The sequence below is a fragment of the Notechis scutatus genome, chromosome 6 (assembly GCF_049901735.1).
Source record: "Notechis scutatus isolate UNSWTSFEM ecotype Mainland chromosome 6, rNotScu1.2, whole genome shotgun sequence".
Classification (NCBI taxonomy): Eukaryota; Metazoa; Chordata; class Lepidosauria; order Squamata; family Elapidae; genus Notechis; species Notechis scutatus.
The window spans coordinates 66,135,851-66,159,329 of NC_142014.1; the positions used below are offsets into that span (position 1 = coordinate 66,135,851).

Below are 23,479 nucleotides of genomic sequence, written 5' to 3' on the forward strand. Positions count from 1 at the left end.
GAGCCTGCTTTGCTGGAGGATTTGGAATTGCCTTCCTCCCCAGGACCTTCCTCCCTGGTTGTGCCTCAGGTGTCGGCAGATAATCAGGAGAGCGTAGCGGAGCCTCTGGCTGAGGATCAAACTGAGGAATGTTGGTTTGATGCGAAGCAAAGACGCAGGCATAGGCGTGAGATGCAACGTAGAACGAAAGGACAAATTAGGGACTGAGATGAGAGACTGACACGCCCCTCAGGGAATAAAAGTGGGCGTGTTAGCTCTGGATTCTCGTTTGGGACAATTTGTTAATTTGGGATAGAAGCTTCCACAAATTCTGTGTGTGGCGTTTGCCTGTGATTTATGTTCTTGGTTTATTATCGGACTTGGCAGGCAGCTTGTGGGAGACTGCCAAGGACTTCTCCAGCCAAAGGAATTTAACCCTGTCATTACTGGTCTTGTCTGCTTGTTTATATTCCTTTGGAAACCTGGACTCTCACCTCGTGGGCACAGGTGAGACATAACAATGTGGCTACCACCTAATTGGTATTCCATCAAGCTTTGAAGCTCTGGAGGTTCTCCCAAAATTTGGGTTAAGGTCAGTGGTGGGATTCAAGTAATTTAACAACCAGTTCTCCGCCCTAATGATTTCTTCCAACAACCAGTTCACCAAACTGCCCAGAAAGTTAACAACCGGTTCTCCCAAAGTGGTGTGAACTGGCTGAATCCCACCACTGGTTAAGATGGATGGAGTCCTTTGTGTTTCTGGCTATGTTTTTGTATAAAATGGTCAGATCCCACTGTGTTTTGTTCTATACTGTATTTTTATTGTTTATCATACTTTGAGCTTCCCAGAGACAGTTGGCAGTCTGATGGCTCATGAATTGAATAAAATCAAACGAATAGATAGTTCTTTTTAAAAAGATGATGTTTAGAGACAATCAGTTATTCAGAAAAAGATTGGAAAATGGGGGGAAGTTTTCTAAGGAAAAGAGAAAAGGCAATGGATAAACTAGAGAAAATTAACCTTAACATTTAATTTAATTAAATGTTTAATTTAATTTTCAATGTTAATAATATTTCAGCAATTAAGAAAGAAATGGAAAAAAATTGCTTCAAGTTTTCTCAACACAATTTCTGCATTTTTCAAGAGATGCTTGTCCTGTGATGGGATCCTGTACATATGGGAATATTTGACAGATCTATATTTCTATACTGGAACAAAACCAATAGAAAAGAAATGAAATATTCTCTTCAGGAGTCAGAGCAGAAATAACCCTAGAGGTATAGAAGGCCTATGGCCTAATTGGAAGAGATGATTCTGCAGAGTGGCAGCCTCACCAGCCTCCCTAAAGCTTGATTTAGATTTGTCCACAACTGCACATAGGCATCAATGCATAGCTACACTGGAAAAGGATTGATAGGTAAGCATCGGTTGCAAATAGTAGAAAACAGGCCAATGTGCACAGCTCTCAAATCCCGATCTGCACATGCCCTGCATGCTAACCGCTTGATCCTAATTCCTCTTGGTGCTTTGCTGTTTTAGTGCCCCTTGGCCAGAACATTAACATTCCCAGAAATATAAATGCAACAGCCATGCAACCTTCTCTGAATGATGGTTCCGTGATGTGCAGTGATGGAGAAGTCTAACACAGCCTTCAGATCCTTCCTTCATGTAGCACTGGATATTTTGTTGTGTTTTGTTGGATCCCTTTGATCTGGCTTCAGCAGAAAGGCTGATGGCAAGAGGTCAATGTCTGGAATACTCTATCTCAGGGGTCCCCTAACCGGCGCGGACGTCCGTCTGGAACAAGTCTTACCGGGCCGCTGGTTGCTGGCGCCGCCATCTTTTGGTAAAGTGCTTCCGGTGAGCTTTTCCGGTAGAAAGCTCACCGGAAGCACTTTTTCATCAAAAAGATGGCGGCGCAGCTCGGTGAGCTTTTCCGGTAGAAAGCCATTTCTACCCGAAAAAGCTCACCGGGCGCTAGCGCCACCATCTTTTGACGAAAAAGTGCTTCCGGTGAGGTCACTGGAAGCACTTTTTCGTCAAAAGATGGCGGCGCCCAGTTGATGCCGGTACTGGGCCGCGGCGCCCAGCTGATGCCGGTACCGGGCCGCGGCGTCAAAAAGGTTGGGGATCACTGCTCTATCTGACTCTGTGGTTTTTTCCCCAAACCCCAAAAACTTCAACCTTAGACTGTCTACTATTGACCTCACCCCTTTCCTAAGAGGTGTGTAGGGGGCGTGCATAAGCGCACCAATGTGCCTACCGTCCCTGTCCTGTTGTTTCTTTTATATATTTTTTAATTTTTCTTATATGTATCCATGTATTCATAACCATGTTTTTACTTATACCTATTATCTTGTAAGCAATTGACAAATAAAAATAAATAAAAAATAAAAAAGGATGGTACCAGGATTTGTCTTGTCTATGGAGATTCTCAGTCATCCAGGCCATGGTTGTCCCAAAGGTGCTTTTTTCAAGAGGCAGCTGGACTCTCTGGATTTTCTTTGAAGACCTTTTGCTTCTCATCCAAGAAGCTTCTTCAGCTCTGACTGGATGGTGGGGAATGGAAGGATTTATACTCCTTGCACACAGCTGGACATTTGCATTCTTTTAGCCAGTCGTTAAGGTCACCTGGAGATTTATCTGTGTTATCAGGGTCACCTGAGTGGTGCAAATTGGTGTGGAGCCTTCTTGGAGCTGTTGAAACTGTTGAAACCTGAAACCAAGTCCAGTTGTTTCTTGAAAAAAGTACCTTTGGGACAGGATTTGTCTTCTATAAAATTAAGGGGCCACCCCAGATCTGGGGCAAAGAGGCTGTGGAGACAATTCCAATGATTTAGAAAGTAACGGAATTAATAGCTCTATAGGAGAGATTTAACCTGGAAACAAGGAGAAACTTTCTGACAGTGAGAACAATCAACCAATGGAACAGCTTGCCCTCGGAAGTTGTGGGAGCGCCATCCCTTGAGACTTTCAAGAAGAGATTGGACTGCCATTTGTCAGAAATGGTGTAGGGTCTCCCACTTGGGCGGGGGGTTGGACTAGATGACCTACAAGGTCCCTTCCAACTCTGATTATCTGTTATATCTTTGCCTACAGGATTCTCACAGCATCATTTTTCTTTGTGATCTGCACATCCACTTCCCAGCAGAGATCATTGACTCTGTTCGGAAGCACTGCGTGGAAGGGAAAATGGCCTTTGCACCCATTGTTATGAGGCTGAAGTGTGGTGCCACTCCACAACAGCCAGATGGTAAGGGGTTGGTTGTGGGCAAATGATGCTTCAATAGCAGATTTATTTTCTGGGCAGCCTTCCCTATATTAACCTTCTCTGGAAACATAGGGGATCAGTTCTCATAATCTCTAGCCCAGAAATACTTTGGTGTAGGGTTTTGTTTTGTTTTTAATAATTTAATCAGCCAATTTCTCTATCCTTCGAAAACAACTGCTTTCTTCAGATAATGAAGAATATTGCATTCTGTTTACTTTAGCTGAGTATGGCTTTACCTTCACCAGTAAGAGAGCCAGTTTGGTCTAATGGTTAAGACACCAGGCTAGAAAGCAAGAGACCGTGAATTTTGGTCCTGCCTTAGGCATGAAAGCCAACTGAATGACCCTGGGCCAGTCATTTTGTCTCTACCCAACTTACCTCACAGAGTTTGAAGGGAAAAATAGGAGGAGGAAGGTGTGTTTGATATGTTTCTGCCTTGAGTTATTAGAAATCAGGATTCTGGTTGCTAGGCTGATATCTTATCTTCTACACCAAACTGGCTCTCTATTAATTCATTACAAACACTGTGTAATAAAAATAATCGGTCCCTAAATAATTAACAAGCATACACAAAATCGTATTAAATATCAACAACTTGACTGTGAACTCATTTTGGCTTCATTTTGATTCTGAAATATTTCAAATCAAAATCAGTATATGCATTGTGACTATATTATTATTATTTTAGACACATGCCTAATTTTCAGTCATGTGAAGAATCTCTATCAACTGAATTTCTTGAACTGACATCTCATATAACTATCACGGAACGTTTTTAAAAAGCAGGAGGAGAAAACCTGTCCAATCCTATTTGTAAAGATCTAACATGGTCTGAAGAAAAATTATAGCTAAGCCTTATCCCTATACTGATGGTGTTATCTAGTTGGGTAATGAAATGTCTGCAAGAAAACAGCCAAGCTCAAAGAGCACCAAGGCCCACATACTTTAACCCCTGATCTGAAATATTCTCTTCTACTGGTAATTCTGAGTATCTAAGAAAGAAGTTGGTCATTAATGTAGAAGAAAAAATCTGGAGGCATTACCTTGTGGAAAAACACCAAGGGATAAGATTTCAGTGAAAGAGCAATTGCATTTCATTAGGATTTTATGTCATCGGTTTTAGATCTGTTCCCATTACTTGCTATAGTATTAGATTTCCTTACTGATGCTACTCATCGGAGTTTTAAGTTTGCAAGCCAATTAAATCTATTTCATTCCTATGCATATAGATGTCATGGATGGTCTGGAGACTTTATTTTTGAAAACAAAATGTGACTGGTAACTATTATGTTTTTCCTTTACAGGCTACTGGGAAATTAATGGTTTTGGTCTCCTGGGCATATATAAATCTGATTTGGTTCGTATCGGCGGAATGAACACGCAAGAATTCCGTGACAAATGGGGCGGGGAAGACTGGGAACTCTTGGACAGGTCAGTAAGAATTTGGTAGCTTTGAAAATAGTCCAGCCAGTGGCCATTCCCAAGAGAGGAATTGTATATAGGTAGTCCTCGACTTATAACCCGATTGAGATGAGTATTGCTGATGTTAAGCAACACCAAATTTTAAGAACTTTGTGCCATAGTTGTAAATCAGATAATTTTCCCTTGTTAATAACACGATTGTTAAACAAACCTGGCTTTCCCCATTGACTTTGTTGTCAGAAGGTCGCAGGACACTGCAATTGTCATAAATGCATGCCAGTTGCCAAGCACCTGGATTTTCATCACATGACCAAAGAGATGCTGAGACAGTTATAAGTGCGAGTACCTGGTGTAAGTCATTTTTTTCCAGTGTCATCATAACTTCCCAACATTCACTAAACAAATGGTTGTAAATCAAGCACTTCCCCTATATTGTCATGGTGATTTAAACAAAACAAAATTATCATGCCATTGAATTGGTTAACTCGATAACCTTGAGAAGAAACTTTATATACATTTTTCAGGAAACTTCTACTGAAGTTTTTGTTCTTCACACATATCTAGAGCAGTGATGGTTAACCTTTTTGGCACCACGTGCGCACTCTCACATGCCAGAAACCGAAAAAAAACAGATGATCTTCCAGTTTCCGGTGTGCCTGGTCTTCCAGTTTCTGGTGCGCATGCGCAGACCAGCTGGCCAGAGTGCATGTGCTGGCTCTGCCTGGCCTTTTGGGGATCCTCGCGCCTCCCTGCCCACCCCTCTGGTCCCTGTCGAGATGGCGGGACATCCCCACCAACGACTCAGTTCCACAGCCCTGGACAGGGAGAGAAAGTTGGGTGGAGAATGCCACCTCCTTCCTCTGGAAAGCTGGAGCCCTTTCCTGGCCTTGAAGGGAAGGGACGTCAGTGTTTCTGGGGCTTGGATTGGGGAGCCAGCAGGTGGGAGAGTTTGCTCCAACTCTGGCCAGGATGAAGCATCCCTCTCCAGCCCGCCACCGAGAACAAGCCAGCAGAACCCCACACACACTCCTGCCAAGGGAGCGTGACTGCTTCCAGGGCCCGGCCAGCGCGCCTCCTCTTACCCCGCCAGGGCCAGCCCGATCAGTTGAAATACCAGTTCGGTGAACCAGATAGGGATAGTGAGTTTAACCAGATATAACTTTAACATCCAGTTCACCCAAACCGGTCCAAACCAGTAGAATCTCACCCCCTGACTATATTCTTACGTTATTGCACATCACCCAAAATCACTTGTCACAAGATGGAATGCTGTATAGATTTGATAAATACGTATTGACATTTCCTCCACCTTTTCTTACAGGATATTTCAGGCAGGCCTGGAGGTAGAGCGGCTTTATATCAGGAATTTCTTCCATCACTACCATTCCAGGAGGGGCATGTGGAATCGACGTGTGCTACAGATCTGACACATCTTTCCACTTCTGAATCCCATTTTGCATTTTCTCAGAACACATCACTAAGAAGACATTCATTCATTCTCTTTTCCAAGGTGATCACAGCATGAATTTTGATGCTGAAGCAAAAAAAAAAGAGGACAAAATAGAGAGTTTTCATTTAACCACTGGAAAGACCTGACAAGAGAATGATCCTGTTTTCCAAAATCATCTGTCCAAATTGTTGATTTTCCGAGTGTGAAAAACTTTCTCACCAGCATATCACAGTCTTCAGTCACTGAAGAGTCTCTTTATGGTGCCTTCTTCATATGGATTTTTTAAAAAAAAAAACAAAACAAGAGTGCTTTCAATTTATTCATAGTAAAACTTTAAAAAAGCAATGGATTATTACATGGATTAATACAGGCTTCCATGATGTCTAATATCTTAAAGGATCTCCAATGTTTGAAGGACAAATATTCTATCACTAAAAAACAAAATAATATTGGAAATGACTGCAAACAGAAAGGTGCCAGAACTGAAATGCCTTACATTGTGTTACAAGAGGATTACCCTCTTTTTAAAGACACACTTTTTTTGGAGGTAATTTTAACAACCAAAAAAAACTAAAATTCATGCTTTTGGACTAAAATCAATCCATTGTTTGATCTTTGCGTAGTGCTGTTTAACCTATGCAAGATATATTAAGGAATTTATCTTCATACTTTCTTTTTTGTATTCTTATATTCTACTCAGGTACTGCAAAAGAAACATCAGCTTTAGAAAAATGGATGTATTTTTTTTCTTTCTGCTTCTTTGTCTCAATCAACAGGATATTTGGTAGACTGATCGTCAAATTATATCTGAAATCTTGTTAGGATCTGAATTATTTTTGCCAGACACTTGGGTCAATCATGATAATCATAGGAGTGATACTCCAGATAGGAATATAACCATGAAACTGCCTGTTCTTCCTTGAATTCCCTCTGTTAACACCTGGGAGATTGACACTTCCATCCCAGACATCGGTACTAAGAAGCAAGATCCATAGACTTCAACGGCTTTAATATACTTTTTTGTTTTTAATTTATTGTGCTTTCAAACTATTTTTAGTTGGTTTCAATTTTTTATTTTGATGTATTCAAGCATTCTAAGAGATTTTTTTTTGAAGGGCAAGATATTGTTGTTTATAAAATTATTTAATAAGTTATACTTTGGGATTGAGTTTTCAAATAGAAAAGTGGTTTGCATCCATTTAAGAAAAAGAAGCCGATTAGTCAATTTCTTGATTGCAAATTTTGTATGAGGTGGAATGTGGAGCCCCTATTTAGAAAGTTTATCATCTCCTTAGATCAGTGTTTTTCAACCTTAGCAACTTTAGGAGGTGTGGACTTCAACTCCCAGAATTCACCAAACAGCATAGTGGATGGGGAATTTGGGGTATTGAAGTCCACACTTTTTAAGGTTTTCAAGAGTGAGAAACACTGCCTTAGATTAAACGCACAAAGTCCTAACTGAGGAGTATATGCATGTGTGTGTATATAGGTATATAGAGTATTTTTCAGACTATAAGACGTACTTTTCCCTCCCAAAAAAAGTGGGTGGAAATGTCTGTGCGTCTTATACAGCAAATACGGGCCTGTTTATAGCCTCCCAAACCCTCTGTGCATCCTGTGTTTGCCCTCCCTGGCATCCAGAAGCATTCTGTAGGCCAAAAACAGGCCTCCGTGGGTCCTGTTTTTGCCCTCTCCAGCACTGGGGAGGCTGAAAATGGGACGTGCGGAGGGTTTGGGAGGCCCAAAATGAGGCTGTTTTGGCCTGCAGAGCACTTCTGGGGGCCAGGGATGCTGAAAACGGGACTCATTGAGGCCAAAATCTTTTTTCCCCCCTCGTTTTCCTTCTCTAAACCTAGGTTCATCTAATGGTCTGGTACGTCTATAGTCCAAAAAATACCGTAAATGTATATATGCACATACATAAATCAAGCAATGACAATAATTTCAACCTTGCAGCAATGATCACAGAGACAAGCAGCCTAATTCAATGGAACCTTTTACGAAGGAAACGATAGTCTACCCTGTTTAATGCCATTGTGAATGTGAATAGAAACCATGTCACTGTTTCTCAACTTTGGTAGCTTGAAGATATGTGGACTTCAACTCCCAGATTTCCTCAGCCAGCAATGCTGGCTGGGGAATTCTGGGAGTTGAAGTCCATGCCTCTTCAAGTTGCCAAGATTGAGAAACATTGATCTATGTCACTGCTTTACATGAGCCTAAAACAAAAAAAAATAAAAAACTGCCTTTTTAAGAAACTGAACTCTTTAACAGTCTTCAAGCTAAAGTCAGCCCACATAGTAAATTCCATCAATCACCAGGAAACTCTAGATTTTGATTCTTTCCACCTCAGTGGATAAGCCTTTACAAACCTTATGTCCTCTGTCTTATCTAAGAAGACGGCTATCTACCGCTCCCTGTTAGCCTGCGGTAAGAGCCCTTGCTTCAAAAACTAGGGAATTAAAGGAGAAAATGAATCTGCTCGTATTATTTCTCCAGGAGACACTCCATATCTCCTTCCCCTTGGTGAGTTCTTATGGAGGATTTTGTTCCAGCGTTGCCGAGTCCTTTTATGTGGCAGTGATAGGCAGGGATTCACAGGTTCACCTACCTCTTTGTTACAAAATATTAATGGTCGCAATTTTGTTACCCAGCGATTCTTATTAACTTGTTCACGTGGGTTTTGTTGTTACCGTGTGCTGTTTTTTTAAAAATTATTATTATTCAGGCATGAATTTGAGGGGTTGTCTTCACTATCAGTTTGTTTCGGAAAGAGAAGGCAACTGCTACCTTGAAGAGACAAATATCACTGGATGGTTTGTTCATATACAAACAGATATGTTGTCTCATGATTAAGGGATGTCATCCTGGAAAAAAAAATATTTTCCAGAATCCTTGATTGATTTACATGGATGAACATATATAAAATATGAAATGCTTGAGTCCAGTTTAGCTTCAGGGACAAATCCATCTAGGAACTTATGGGCAAGGAAATGAAAATTATTTTCTTCTGGGATGCTTTCCCCCACCCCAATTTTCTAGCCCAGGGCGCTGATATTTCCTGATATTCACACCAGATTGTCTGGAGGGAAGCAAATAATGTCAAAATGGCTGTGCAACAGAGCAATTGAGGACCTGCCCTTTGTAATGTCATCTATGTATTCAATGCATGATAATAAGAGTGGGCTTTCAATCATCTAGTCCAGGGGTCTCCAACCATGGCAACCTTAAGCCTGGTGGACGTCAACTCCCAGAATTCTGGGAGTTGAAGTCTGCCAGGCTTAAAATTGCCAAGGTTGGAGACCCCTGATCTAGTCATTTGCTCCTGCAAGTTCCAGCTAGATGCAGTCAACAAAGGTCTCCTAGCAATTATTAAACTTCTTAAGTTTAATTTTTTTTAAAAAAATCTGTGTTTTGAAGCAACTAACTTTTTCAATCACTGGAATTGTAAAGTAGAAGACAACCATCCCAACTAAAAGTAAGGTGACCAATTTTTTTACAATGAAAAGGAGGACATAAATAAATTGAAGGAGAAAAAAACCAAAGCCACTTGCAGGCGGCGCACTCTCTCAAAACAATTCTCCTGTGTGGAGCGCATGCATCTCATAATCGCGTCTCGCCGCACTGCACTGAGCCTTGATGAATTGCCATGTCAAATACAAATATGTCACATCACACACAACGGGTCGGATCGGCATCTATCAAATACGGAGATTTACAGATTAGTCTTCAAATATCAAAAAGGAGGACATGTAGGACACTTTTCGAGAGAGGACAGAACTTACAAAAGAAGGACTGTCCTCGCTAAAGGAGGATGGTTTCTCACCTTACTAAAAGACATTCATACAGATTTGCTGATTTGTCTCTACCTTGGGAAAATAGTCCCAGCTGCTGTTCTGGGACTAGCAAATCAAACCTGACTATATGTCTCCATGGAATGCAAAAATGCTTGTTCTCAGGAAATACCCCATAAGTACAAGGAAAGAGTTATTTGGGAATCTGTATCCTGGCTGTCCGAAACAGGAAAAGATGTATGATTATTGTTTAGCTGCATTGTATACTCTGGAAAAGATTTATGTCCTGATTAGGGAAATCAAAGAAAGTTTAACTTTTGCTGCAAGGAAATAAGCTTCACACTTCCAAGAGATACAACATAACTTAGTTTTTGCTTTTAGCTTTTATCAAGGAGTCTTGATAGCTATTTATAAAGAACAAGACATTTTTTGATACTTATAGCATCATTTTGATACTTGTAGCATTCTTTCCTAATTGACTCAAAGAAGTATTGTGCAGAGGAACTAAAAACACTCAGAAAGTTTGCCAGTTATATCCCTTGGTTTTTAGAACTTTATGAGTACCACAATTAGGATATTTAATTCTTCTGGGCATTAAGGCAAATACTGTATCACAACAGCAGCATTTAGGGATTAGATGTTTAAACACTCCAGGGCAGAATCTGGATTTTGTTTAAAAATGCAATCAGAATTCAGTCACTCTGTCTAATGAAGTATACTGTACTGCAGAAGAACCCCATAGTGGTTTATTCTGTGTAAGCTGCTGTGAATGATTGCGATGGATAGAAATGATTGATAAATAAATGCAATAACTGTATCACTATTTCAAGCCTGAGGTAAAAATAATGTGTGAAAGATCATAAAGGCATAAAGTTAACACTTCCTCATGTTGCTTGGATAGATACAGGAATTAAGCCACTGAGATTTTTTTTCCCACAGAAGAGAGAGTATTGCAATATGTAGAGCAAAAATAACTATGTAAAAAACTAATAAATTCATGGGTGTCTGCCAAGTATGACCCATAGTTCAACTTGGACCCTTAAAAAAAAAAGAATGATTGTTTAACAATAAATCAACAAAGATTTCTCCAATACAGGCTTCCTCTGTCTGCTGCTCATAAGCTCTATTAGACGTTCTTTGTGATAATCCCTAACAGCACAGTCGAGGAAGGAATGAAGATTGAATTTTGCTACCACATCAGTAAAGAGAGACAAGAATGTGACTCTGTTAATCTATATCTGAATAGACTTATTGTTCTGCTGTGATTTCTTTTTCAAGCCTACCTTCTCCTTTTTCGTGAATTATCTGAGGCGTGGTTTGGGTTTTTCAAATTCTGCATCTCTGAAATGTGTGCCTTAAATGTGACCTAACTTTTTCTTTCCAGAATTCTGAATATGGTAGTTTATAAATACAGGTTTTCTCCATGAAAATTTTTATGTTGTCTGTGATTGGTTAGTTTGTCCTTTTGAAACAAAGAATTCTGTTCAGTTTATAAATACAGATTTCTCAATGAAAAATGGACGGTTGTGTTTGGTTTGTCCTTAGTTTGTCCTTCTGAAACAACTTACCTTCATCATTCAATGATAACACATATAATGAAGCTACACTTTAATATATACTTTATTAAATAGACATACAACAATTATGGAATATAAAACAATATCCCAAGTCTAATTCCTACAAGAACATTGCCCTTTTAAAATGAATGGGATATCAACATTGTCAAGTCCAGAAAATATATTCACAGAAATTTCCAGAGTCATCATTCTGGGTTCAATTCCAGGTGCTGAATCTCTATTTTAGAGAAGGAGTGGGCAACTCTAAACCATATCCCGTTGCTATTGAGTGCCACTTCCAGATATTAAATCATCTCGGCTGGTGGGGGGATTAATTTGAATGGTGACTTCTGTACATTGTGACTAAGTTCACACAATAGGCTATGCTATGGTTTGTTTAATCATGTGTTATTAACTGACAATTGGCTAGATTCATAAAGCACCCAGCAAAGTTATAAAATCTACTTTAAAAGCCATATTCGGCATTACAAAACACTGCTCAAGAAATGTTTCATGCCCCATCTGATTGTGTCCACCCTTTCTTGATTTTTCCTGAGTCGAAAGCTGCTTCGCTCATTTGGAAAACGGTGTCTAACTATCCAACTTTTCTTGAGAAAAAGGCCAAATACTGTGAGGAAATACTGTGAGGGCTGCCCAGAGACTCCTTTCAAGCAACAGGATCCAACTTTCCAATTTTAATTCCTTACAATACCCAGTGCAGCCCTACATCAGGGACATTGTAGGAAGCTAAATAGAAACAAGCCGTGGGGAGCAGTTTATAATGTCAAGGGCCCTTGATAAAGGAACTAGCTGAAACAGCAGAATAAATACAGGAAGCCAATACAATGCGTAGATTTCGAGAGGTTGTTTTCCCTTAAATGTATCTGATGATGCTACTTGGAGCACTTATTCAGGCATATGGCTCCCTCTTTAAATTCCCTGCAGGGCTGTAGTCAATAAGTTAGCATATAAATGTATTTTCACAAGGGGCTCCCACATTGAACTAAGCACTAATGAGCTTGTTTGTTTGGCTTAGCCTAGTGCATGAATAGTGGCTTAAGTGTTGCAAATGTGATATGCCAACAAGAAGACATGCATTGCCTGTGGTCTCCTGACATTTTCCTGGTTTGTTTTTAGACATTAAACAGCAATTTAAGTGCAATAAGTGCAAAAGGAAGCAAGAAATTGGTCAAACAAGTCACAGTTAAAACATAGCTTAGTGTGATATGTACATGCAGCCTGCATACAGGCTCTAATGCAAGGGAAGATCTTCAGATTCTTATAAAATGGGATTGTTTAATTCAGCATGTTAGCTTTTTTAAAAAAAAATCAGTCAAATAGACTATGGTTATTGTTCTATTGTTAGAGATAGCCATAAGCATTTTCATCATTGCAGAGAAATGGAGAGCGGATGCCCAGGAGTCTGAGGTGAACAGAAAGGGAAGGAGAAAGAGGCAATGGGAACGCTGCTGTCAGGGATCCTGAAATGGGCTGGGTTTGGGAAAGAAGGAACTTCATGGACAAGGAATGGCTAGAACAGTAGTGGAAGAGCAGGCATGGCATTATTGAGGATAGGACTGAGGAATATCACCCAGCACCAACACTTGATAAACAGAAACCAGCACCAAGTCAACTATCAGAGTAGAGTAGAGTAGAGTAGAATAGAATAGAATAGAATAGAATAGAATAGAATAGAATAGAATAGAATAGAATAGAATAGAATAGAATAGAATAGAATAGAATAGAAGGTACCTTGGAGGTCTTCTAGTCAATCCCCTACTTAGGCAGGAAACCCTATAGCATTTTAGACAAAGGGTTGTCCAATTTTTTTTCTTAAAAACTTCCAATGTTGGAGCATGTTTAACTTCTGAAGTCAAGCTGTTTCATTGATTAAATGTTCTGTCAGGAAATTTCTTCTTAGTTCTAGGTTGCTTGATTAGTTTCCATCCACTGATTCTTGTCCTGCCTTCAGGTACTTTGGAGAATAGCTTGACTCCCTCTTCTTTGTGGCAGCCCCTGAGATATTGTCAAACTACAACATAAACAACCAACAAATTTCATTTCCATGCCCTGATGTTACCTATCCTGGTAACAAACCAGATACAGATAAATAAGCTCAGAGAATACAAAGCACCCCTTGTATGTTAACTTGTGTGCCAGTCTCAATCAGAGATTTCCATTAAAGGAGCAATCAAGCAAAATATCTAGGAAATTTGCAAAAATTGGAAATTTGGAATCTTTATGAGAAATCATTGGCTCTGATCCATGCAAATAAGTATGGTTTTAAACGAATCTGCTGGTTTATGAAAATTGATAGTCTTTTTTGGGGGGCGGGGTAGTCTTTTGGTAATCTTTTTGAGCTGACCTGGTTAATTTGTTTTTAGATCCCAGTGGGTAAAATTGCACCCATCCTTCCTGAACTACACTGTTTGAAATTTTGGGAGTTCTACTCCTGACACATCTGGAGGACACCAGATGGGCACCTCTACGGGGTGCCTTCTTTGATCAATCAGGTTAAAATAAATCTTAATCAAAATAAATACAACACTAAATCATAGTTGCTCAGCATGGAATTTGAAACTTTAAATTGATTTAACTCAGCTAAAAAAATAAGGTGGATCCTCTAGGTTTGGATCATGTTTAACCAAAAGAATGTTAAAATTGTGACTGAAGACCCATGAATGATAAAGTTACAATGAAGACACAATCATTTCCTTTGACCAACTATGAATAATCCAATCTCTATAATTATAGGTAAATCCCAGGGTAAATGAAGCAAATAATTTTTTGTGAATTTAGGCCATTAAGAATGAATTATTCACATTGAAGGCAATTACTAGTTTTATACAGTGCCCTAAATCATAATGGGTTGTTTCATTTTGGCTAATGTATCTGTAATCAGTCAATTAATTTAGTTAATCAACTATGGTTAAATCAGTTATAGCTTAATGCAAAAAATATATAGCTAATCATTAACTCCTCATTCTCTGTATCCCGTTTTGGAAAATTGTCTGGTGACAAATTAATGCTAGTGTTTAGAGATCTGAAATGTGTTTGACTCATCCCTTTTGTTAGGGTTCAGGCTTGGACCGGAGGCAGACACAACATTGGTCACTCTGTGGATGATGATTGTTGGAACCTGGAGAGAGGGGCATGTAATCCTACCATCCTCATGGTTGTGCTCAATACCATTGATCTTAATATCCTCCTGGATTACCTGTATACTTTCCTGGTGGAGACAGCTGTTTTGCAGTTGTTCTGCTTCTGAGTGACTAGTCCAGGGGTGGGCTGCTTGCGGTTCGCAAGGATTCGAGAGAGCCCCTAGCTAAGATTCTGTGCAGTTCAGATAACCCCCAAATCCCACTCCTGGCTGGCCCCATCCCACTTCACCCCCCCACCAGGAGTCCCCATGCAGCCCATTTTGGATGCAGGTAAGTGCAGGGTGCGTGCAGAGGCTCGGGGAGGGCAAAAAGTGGGCCTCCCGGAAGTTCAGGAAGGCCGGAAATGGGTCCATTTCTGGCTTCCAGAGAGCCTCTGGAGCCCGGGGAGGCCCAGAGGCTTGAGGAAAACCTCCAGAGCCAGAGGAGGGCAAAAATGCCCCCCCTCGGCCATGCTGCAGGAGGCCAACTAGGTCATGCCCACCATGGCCACGCCCACCCAGCAGATAATCCTTCACTAAAAATTTTTTTTTTAATAAAAGTTTTATTTAAGTTTTCACAAAACATACAAATACAAACAAAATATCTTTTTTTAAGAACAGCATGGCCCTGGGTAATCACTTCTCCATACAGACATAAACTCAATGCATATTTATCTTATACATTCTAATCCATACCTTATAACTATTTTCACATTTTTTTCAATAGCTTTTCCCTTTCTTTACTTCCTATAGCCCTATTTTAAATTATCTCATTCCTTTCTTAATTCAATTACATATCTTTTTCTAATTTTTAAAATCTTTCTAATCAATGTTTTTATACTTTCGTCTGTGCTGTTTACAATTGCATATTATCTTTTCTCATAAAACAAATTTTCCTCTGTATTTACTAGACTGGAGTGTAACACCTTTATATCTTTTTTCAATCTTATTTAAAAATTTAAGTTACATCTTTATAGTTATAATATTCATTTTCTAACCTCTATTTTATAACACATACCTATTTTCAATCGAATTCTGCTTCGTACATTCCCTTAAAATACACACTAAATTCTTAAAAGAAAAAAGTATATATGTATATATATATATATATATATATATATATATATATATATATATATATATATATATATATATATATATATATCTGTGTATATATATATAACAATAGTAAATGGAATAATTATTCTATTCAAGTACGGCTCTGCCATTAATTTTAATAACAATCTTTTACATTTCTATTTCTTTTAACAAACATTACCTATTAATATCAGTTGTCTTTCACTTTAATCATCTATATTTCATATTTTACTTATTACTGTCTTTAAATAAACAACCAAACAATAGTTATTAACAGTAGTCAATAAAGTTATTATTCTTATTCAAGTTCATCTTATCAACTGATAAAAATCTTCTATGTTTCTTTTCAGGTTTTTTTAAATGTTCTTTTTAAATCATTTCTTTACAAACAAATATTCCACTACACATCAATAGAATTTTTTTCTATCACTTTAATCATCTAACATATTATATAACAATGCTATCCCATGCACCCTTACAGAATCCTCTCCTTAAATTGAATTTTAACCATTGTCTCTGTCTTTTAAATAGGTTTATACCTTTAATTCTTGTTTTTCCTGTACCTCTATATCTTTTTGTCTTTTGTAGCTTCTTTTCCTTTCCCTCTTCCCTCTCTTCTTCTCCCTCCCCTTTTTATTCCCTTTTCTATCTGATTCTCCCTTCTGTGATCCTCCCTTCTGCTTCTTCCTGATATTATGGTTACTTTTCAAATTACTCTTTTTTTTGGTTGCTGCTTCAGTGCTTCAGTTTTTAACTCCCTTTCCCCCCTTTCCCTTTTTTACCCCGCTTAAAATTGCTTGGTCATTAAAGATGGCTTCTTCATTGTCCCACCCTTCTTGTTCTGCCAGCGTTTCTTGTTGTTTTTCATAGTTCAAGATCTCAATTTCTAAAAATTGAAATACAAAGCCAAAAGATCCTCTTCCGTCTTGTGCTTCTTCTTTTTGTTCTTTAAGTCTCATTTTTAACTCTTTAAGGAGTGATGCCATTTAAAAAAAAATTAAACAACCCCCAATTGATGTTATTTTATTTCATTAGGATCCTCCATCCAAAGTTCTAGGAATCATCCAATAATCCAAAGCTTTTTCTTGCTTCTTTTCTCACTTTCTCTTTCCAGGGGCTTTGTTCTCTTGTAACAAAGTTTCAGATACGTGTATCTTTTGCAAGCCTTGTTAAAATTCCACTATAAATTTTTTTTAAGTTCCAGGTGGTCTCCTCCATTTTCCAGATTCCACCCTCTTTTTTCCTTTTTCCCTGCGATGCTTTCTTTCTTTTTTTAAAGAAAGTTTTTAAATTATCCAAGAATCTTTTATCCCTTTGACACTTTATTTTCAGCTAGAAATAGTCTATTAATGTCAAAGTGGATTAGTATCAATTTCTTATTCGAATCTCTTCTTAATGTTCTTAATGTTCCAAATCAGTTAAAACTGTCGATGTTAGAGAAAAAAAAGCCAATTCCATTTCCTTTCCCTTTCTCTTTCGCAGCTTAAAATCTTTTTTAGGAATAGTATTAGTCTTTAAAATTCAGGTTCCAGGTACCTTAAATAGATGTTCTCCATTCAACCTGGTCAACCAAACTTTCTCCTTTAAAATTCCTCCTGCACAGCCTTGTCTGGTTGGATTCTTCTTTGAGGTGGCCATTTCTGACCACCGCTGCAGCCGCCTTTGGGAAAGGGAGTGATGGCCAGCCGAGGAGGAGAGATGTGGCTCTCCTCAACCCCGCTGATGGCTCCCCCTTCTTCACCACCTCTACGGGGTGGCTTCAGCCCGAATCCAGGCGGCTCGGGGCGCTCCAGTGGTGAGCACAGATCAAAACCGCAGACGATCATGATTTCAGCCATTGCCAAAGAAGCCCAAACCGGAAGTCCTATCCTTTGCTAAAATTTTTGAAAACCCACCCCTGGACTAGTCCCAGATGGAAGTTAGGAGAACTGTAGATGGTACTGTGATGGCTCCAAAATTGGCTACTGCAGGGTTTAATCTTCTGTCTCTGGTTATTCAATAGCAATAGCACTTAGACTTATATATTGCTTCAAAGTGCTTTCACAGCCCCCTCTAAGCGGTTTGCAGAGTCAGCCTATTGCCCCCAACAATCTGGGTCCTTATTTTACCAACCTTGGAAGGATGGAAGGCTACGTCAACCATGAGCTAGTGAGGATCGAACTTCTGGCAGTAGAATTCAGAGTTAACATGCAATACTGCATTCTAACCACTGAGCCACCACGGCTCTTATTCAAGCATTGCTATTTGACACTTGCATGGATTGACAAATTGCTATTCGAGTTATCGTCACTATCCTTGCCACTGTAATTGCTGTCGAACCTAAACCCAAGAGGAGCAAATTTCCAACAGAACTACACCAGCTACACCCCTCTTGTTGCCCAGGAGAACTGCCAACTCTAGGGCCAGTTCATGACCAGCTACAATATTTCCCCATAGAGATCTGTACTTTATATATTGAGCAGTGTGAAAACCTGAGTTTGGAGAAAAACTTTTAAAATTAGGAGCTTCTTTGCTTTCTGTCTTGTATTTCAGCATGTGTTCCAATTCTTTGCAATTGCTTGAAAATTTGTTAAGATTGAGTCTGAAGGATACTAACACAAAGTTAGCAATGTCAACAATACATATAGTTATGGCTCCTTAGAGACTGACAAACTATTTACTGCATGAGCTCTTATGAATCCATTGCTTACTTATATAGTTACTGTATATACTCGAGTATAAGCCTAGTTTTTCAGCCCATTTTTGTGCTGAAAAATCCCCTCGCTTATACTCGAGTCAGATTCCCTCTGAAAAAAATGGTGTGGAGTCGCGGCCTCCGGCGCAGCGACTCCCAACAGCCCAGCCGGGAAGGGAAAGGCAAAACTCCCGAGGCGGCGGGACTGGGGCCGCGCCGGCGGTGTGACTCCTGACTCAGGGGCCTCCGAGGGAGGGGAAGAGAGTGACTCCTGCCTCCGCTGTCATCATCATCTTCTTCTTTTGGGTTAGTGAATCAATTAAACCTTTCATGATAGTAAGATCGTTTCCCAAATTAATTATTTTTATTTTTGAAATTTACCAGTAGCTGCTGCATTTCCCACCCTCAGCTTATACTCGAGTCAATAAGTTTTCCCAGTTTTTGTGTAAAATTAGGTGCCTCGCTTATATTCGATGACTTATACTCGTATATACGGTATTTAATATCAGACAGAAAGGGAAGACATATCTTTTACATTTTGCCACTCTTTCCTCTCACCCCCCTGTTTTTGATTATAAGATTGATTCAAGGGCAAAAAAAATTATATGGATTCTCTTGGGATAAAATAGGTTCCAGCTAACCAGATAATTAAATTTTATTGTTCAAGATATCAATTCATAAACACGGTGAATAACAAGGAATACAATATTGAATATATAGAAGCTATACATTACCTTTTTAAATCTCTTACTGCTTTACTAGGCTAACTATTAAACAAATTTATATAGCTGCCCAAGTACATATAAGTGACTCAACTCTTAAAAAATAGCAATTGTATCACGGAATAAATTTATCATGTAATGATTTTTGCATCTGTCCTACATTTCAAGAACAGGTAAGAAATTACATAAATATTAGAAATACTTAGAGACAAAACAGAGGGGAACAAAGTCAGTACCTGGAAAATTCTAGTAATTTTATTCCCGATATATGAGAATATCATGTTCATAAAAAATAGATCGTACAAAATCCTCTAGTAATATGTGAGGAAGTATAACTTCAATAAATATTTCCTTGGAAACACATGCAAAATTTCTTAAGCGAGTCAATTCAGCCAATATTTTACTCAGAACGCTGCACAACCTCTCAGTTTCTTGGGTTTATCAAGAAGCAGTTTGGTTGAAGGACGATCAAATAAAGTAGAAAAATGAATAGAATTGAGCTATTGGGACATAAAAAGCACACTATAAGGAAGACAAAGAACTGGAAATAAAAATACCAATTTGCTTGCTCTTTCTTGAATCCAATAAGGAGCACTAGGGGGAGTTATTTACAGTACAATCCTTCTCAGAAACATTTTCTAAGCCCTCAAAAGCCAACACAAAATGTAACATGCATATAATATTAAAGAATGTCTCTTACCCCTTCTGATAAATCAAGTTTCTCTAACACTGGACTAAATCAAACTTCTCTGGTGAGAAGGAACATCTTACTTTCAAACAACTAAACTACTGTGAGATTGGGATAATACTTTTTGACCGCATAGTCTGTAGATATTCTCAGTCTTCCAGGTCATGGTTGTCCCAAAGATGCTTTTTCAGGAGGCAACTGGACTTTCTTCTTTTTTCTTTGAAGACTTTTCTCTTCTCATCCAAGAAGCTTCTTCAGCTCTGACAGGATAGTGGGGAATGGAAGGATTTATATTCCTTGCAGACAGCTAGTAATTTGCCTCCTTTTAGAGGGCGTATGGGAGTATGGATTTCCAGAGGAAAAAAAATTGCAGATTATAGGAACCAGGAGCACTACTCCAGTGATCCTGAGGACACAGATAAACCTCCAAGTGCTTCAATTACCCTCTAAAAGGAGGCAAATAACCAGCTGTCTGCAAGGAATATAAATTCTTCCATTCCCCAATATCCTGTCAGAGCTGAGGAAGCTTCTTGGATGAGAAGCAAAACATCTTCAAAAAAAAAACAACCCAAGAAAGTCTAGTTGCCTCCTGAAAACCACCTTTGGGACTTTTGACCTCATGCACATGGAGTTCCATCACGGTTCAGGAATATCCAATGGCCTCAGTATAGGGACACCCTCTCCAAGGAGTAGGAAATATAAACCCTGTCTTCACTTCCAGATCAAATTAATTTTCCTCATGCTGGCTGGGGAAAATTCTGGGAAGTCCACTGATGTTAAAGTGGCTGAGAAACACTGTTTTATACCAGGGGTCACCAACCTTTTGGACCTCAGGGACCACCAAACTCATAATATTAAATCCCATGGACCACTATTATGAATTTTGACTGACAGTGGCTTGCTGATGTTGGTGGGAAAGTCGGTCCCACATTCCAGAGCTGCAGTAGTCACAGGACTAACCCTTTGGTCATCCCGGAGCAGCTGCTCCTCCACCTGGGTGCACCGGCCTGCTATGGACTGAAGGAGCTGCTCCGGGATGACCAAAGAGCCAGTCTTGTGACTACTGCAGCTCTGGAATATGGGATTGACATTCCCACCAACATCAGCAAGCCACCGCAGGGCGCATTTCACTCTCCCACCGTTGGTCTTACCTTCCAGTTCCAGCTCGCATGGCTCTATTCAAGGTAAGGTTTGCACTCGGCTGAAAGGTGGGGTCCAACAGGTGGGCAGGTCATATGGGCGGCGCAGCCTTGGGTTCCCACGCAGCCAGGATTAATTGATTTGGGAGGACATTTCTCTGCAGACCTCCAAAATTTTCTTGCGGACCACCAGTGGTTCCCGGCCCACCAGTTGGCAACCACTGTTTTATACTATCATATACTCACTGAAATCTAAACTCATACACAGCTCTAAAATCTTCATTTTTTAACATAGCTGCAGTGCTTGGAAATCAAAGAATGCCTTTGGATAAGGTATATTTTAACATATAAAGAGAGAGCAAATAATATTTGGACTATCAAAGCATGTCCCAGTTGCAACCGTGACAACCCAACTGCTTTTTCAAATAATGTAAAAGTAGACTACAAAACAGAGCCTTTCACTCTTTGCAAAAGAAGATTAAGCGGTAAAGCCTTAAAATAATGTGCATGCCTATAAACCTTATTACCAGTATTAAAATTAGCCTAAATTTATACTGTGGCTTATTTACTAGATACTGTAGGGTGTGTACAGTATCACATATAGAGGCAATGCTTGCATTTTTAACAAAATGATAATATTACTAAAAAATACAAATTTAAAATTAAGATTCATATGCTTTCTAAAGCAAGGCTGCTTCCCCCCTCCCCCCCCAATGCAAATGGCATGGGACTTTGGCTAATTGGGGCATCCCAATTGGAGGGGAGCTCATGTTTGCTTGGAAGCCTCTATGATGCTAAAACTAGGGTGGGTAGCTATGGCATCCTTATGACCTGTGGACTTCAACTCCCAGAATGCCAGAGACAGCATAGTTGACTCAGAAAAATCTAGGAGCTGAAGTCCACTGATCATAAAGTTGCCGTAATCATCCACTCTAGGATAATGTCTCATTTCCCAATGTTCTGATTGATATAGTAAGTTTTCCTGAAATGAAAGCTAGATATACGACATCTTAAAATGTTTATAATAGTTGCTGAAAATGTCTCTAAAATCTGTGATCCTGGAACTGCTATATCTTTGCATTTGGAACAACTGGTGTAATAACAAGCATGTATCTTGCAATGTGCAATAATTCAGGAATGGGGAACATATTGTTCTCCAGCTCAGTGGTGGGATTCAAATTTTGTTACTACCAGTTCTGTGGGCGTGGCTTGGTGGACATGGCAGGGGAAGGATACTGTAAAATCTCCAGTCAGAGGTGGTATTTGCTGGTTCTCCGAACTACTCAAAATTTCTGCTACCGGTTCTGCAGAACTGGTCAGAACCTGCTGAATACCACCTCTGCTCCAGCTACCGTATAACTCCTATCATCTCAAACTATTGGCCATGCTGGCTGAGACTGGATTCCAATAATTGTACAGGCAATAGGTTTCCTATGTCTACATAGATAGTGGGGCCTTTGAGGATTTGGTCTGTATATATTTAATATTGTGCTTTTTCTGATCAGTTTTTTTTTAGTTGTATGCAATCTTTTTCCAGAATGATGTGTAGATCTGGTTATGGAATGATAGATTAGAAAAAGGTTGAGAAAAAAGGAAGCTTATAAATGGAATAAAACCAAAGGGTGCCCTTCAGGCTTGAAGGTCTGCAGAAAGATCTCCCAGTTGCCATGTGCACCATCCTGCAAGGAAAATCAAAAGGTTAAGGACTGTTATGCACACTACCCATCCCAACACTGCTGATGGAATGTAAAGGAGATAAATTGAATAAACTCATGAAATATAAAAATATTATGTTCTAAAATATGTTTCTCCGCCTCTTTGCCCAAAGTGGCTCCCAGAGCTATTTGTATAATATTGATTTAAACAGAAGCATTTGCACTGCATTTTTTTCAGTACTAAATGAAACGATTCACACACACACACACACACACACACATGCACACACGCACTCACGCACTCACACACATACATATTATGATATTCCATTTTAGAATTGGCAACTTTATCCAAGATTCTCCTGGAAAACATCTATCTCCATCAGGGGTGGGCAACTAGTAGCAACTTTATAACCTGTGTACTTCAACTCCCAGAATTCCTGAGCATGGGATTCTTGGGAGTTGCAGTCTACAGGTTGTAAAGTTGCAAAGTTACTCACCCTTGATCTACATCAGGGGTGTCAAACTGGCAATCCGTGGGCGAGATCAATGGTGGGATTCAATTGTTTTTACTACCAGTTCTGTGGGCGTTGCTTGGGTGTGGCGGGGAAGGATACTGTAAAATCTCCGGACAGAGGTGGTATTTGCCAATTCTCCGAACTACTCAAAATTTCTGCTACCGGTTTTCCAGAACTGGTCAGAACCTGCTAAATACTACCTCTGGGCCGGATGCATCATGCATAGGCAACACCCATCCCAGGTCCACAAAGGGAAAAAACATTGTGATACATCACGTAATGGCAATATGACGGGGCTAGTTTGACGCCCTTGATCTATATGGTCCCTAAGAGTTGAGACTGACTTGCTAGCATGTGATCAATCAATGAAAAT

At 39.5% G+C, this 23,479-nt stretch overlaps 2 protein-coding genes across 3 annotated transcripts in view; one reads left to right on the top strand and one right to left on the bottom strand.

Moving 5' to 3' along the window:
* B4GALNT3 (beta-1,4-N-acetyl-galactosaminyltransferase 3) overlaps positions 1–6,404 on the top strand; it is a 108,990-nt gene extending 102,586 nt beyond the window's left edge. Inside the window, exons 18-20 of the mRNA XM_087968577.1 lie at positions 3,080–3,233; positions 4,556–4,682; positions 5,995–6,404. Of these exons, the coding sequence (XP_087824703.1) occupies positions 3,080–3,233; positions 4,556–4,682; positions 5,995–6,100 (387 nt within the window). The 3' untranslated portion in view covers positions 6,101–6,404. The remainder of the gene's footprint in view (positions 1–3,079; positions 3,234–4,555; positions 4,683–5,994) is intronic.
* Positions 6,405–19,014: 12,610 nt separating this feature from the next.
* Positions 19,015–23,479, bottom strand: part of NINJ2 (ninjurin 2) — a 111,726-nt gene continuing 107,261 nt past the window's right edge. For both annotated transcript variants that reach the window (XM_087968578.1, XM_026693536.2), the window contains one exon: positions 19,015–22,612. The gene's annotated coding sequence lies outside the window, so the exon portion shown is untranslated. The remainder of the gene's footprint in view (positions 22,613–23,479) is intronic.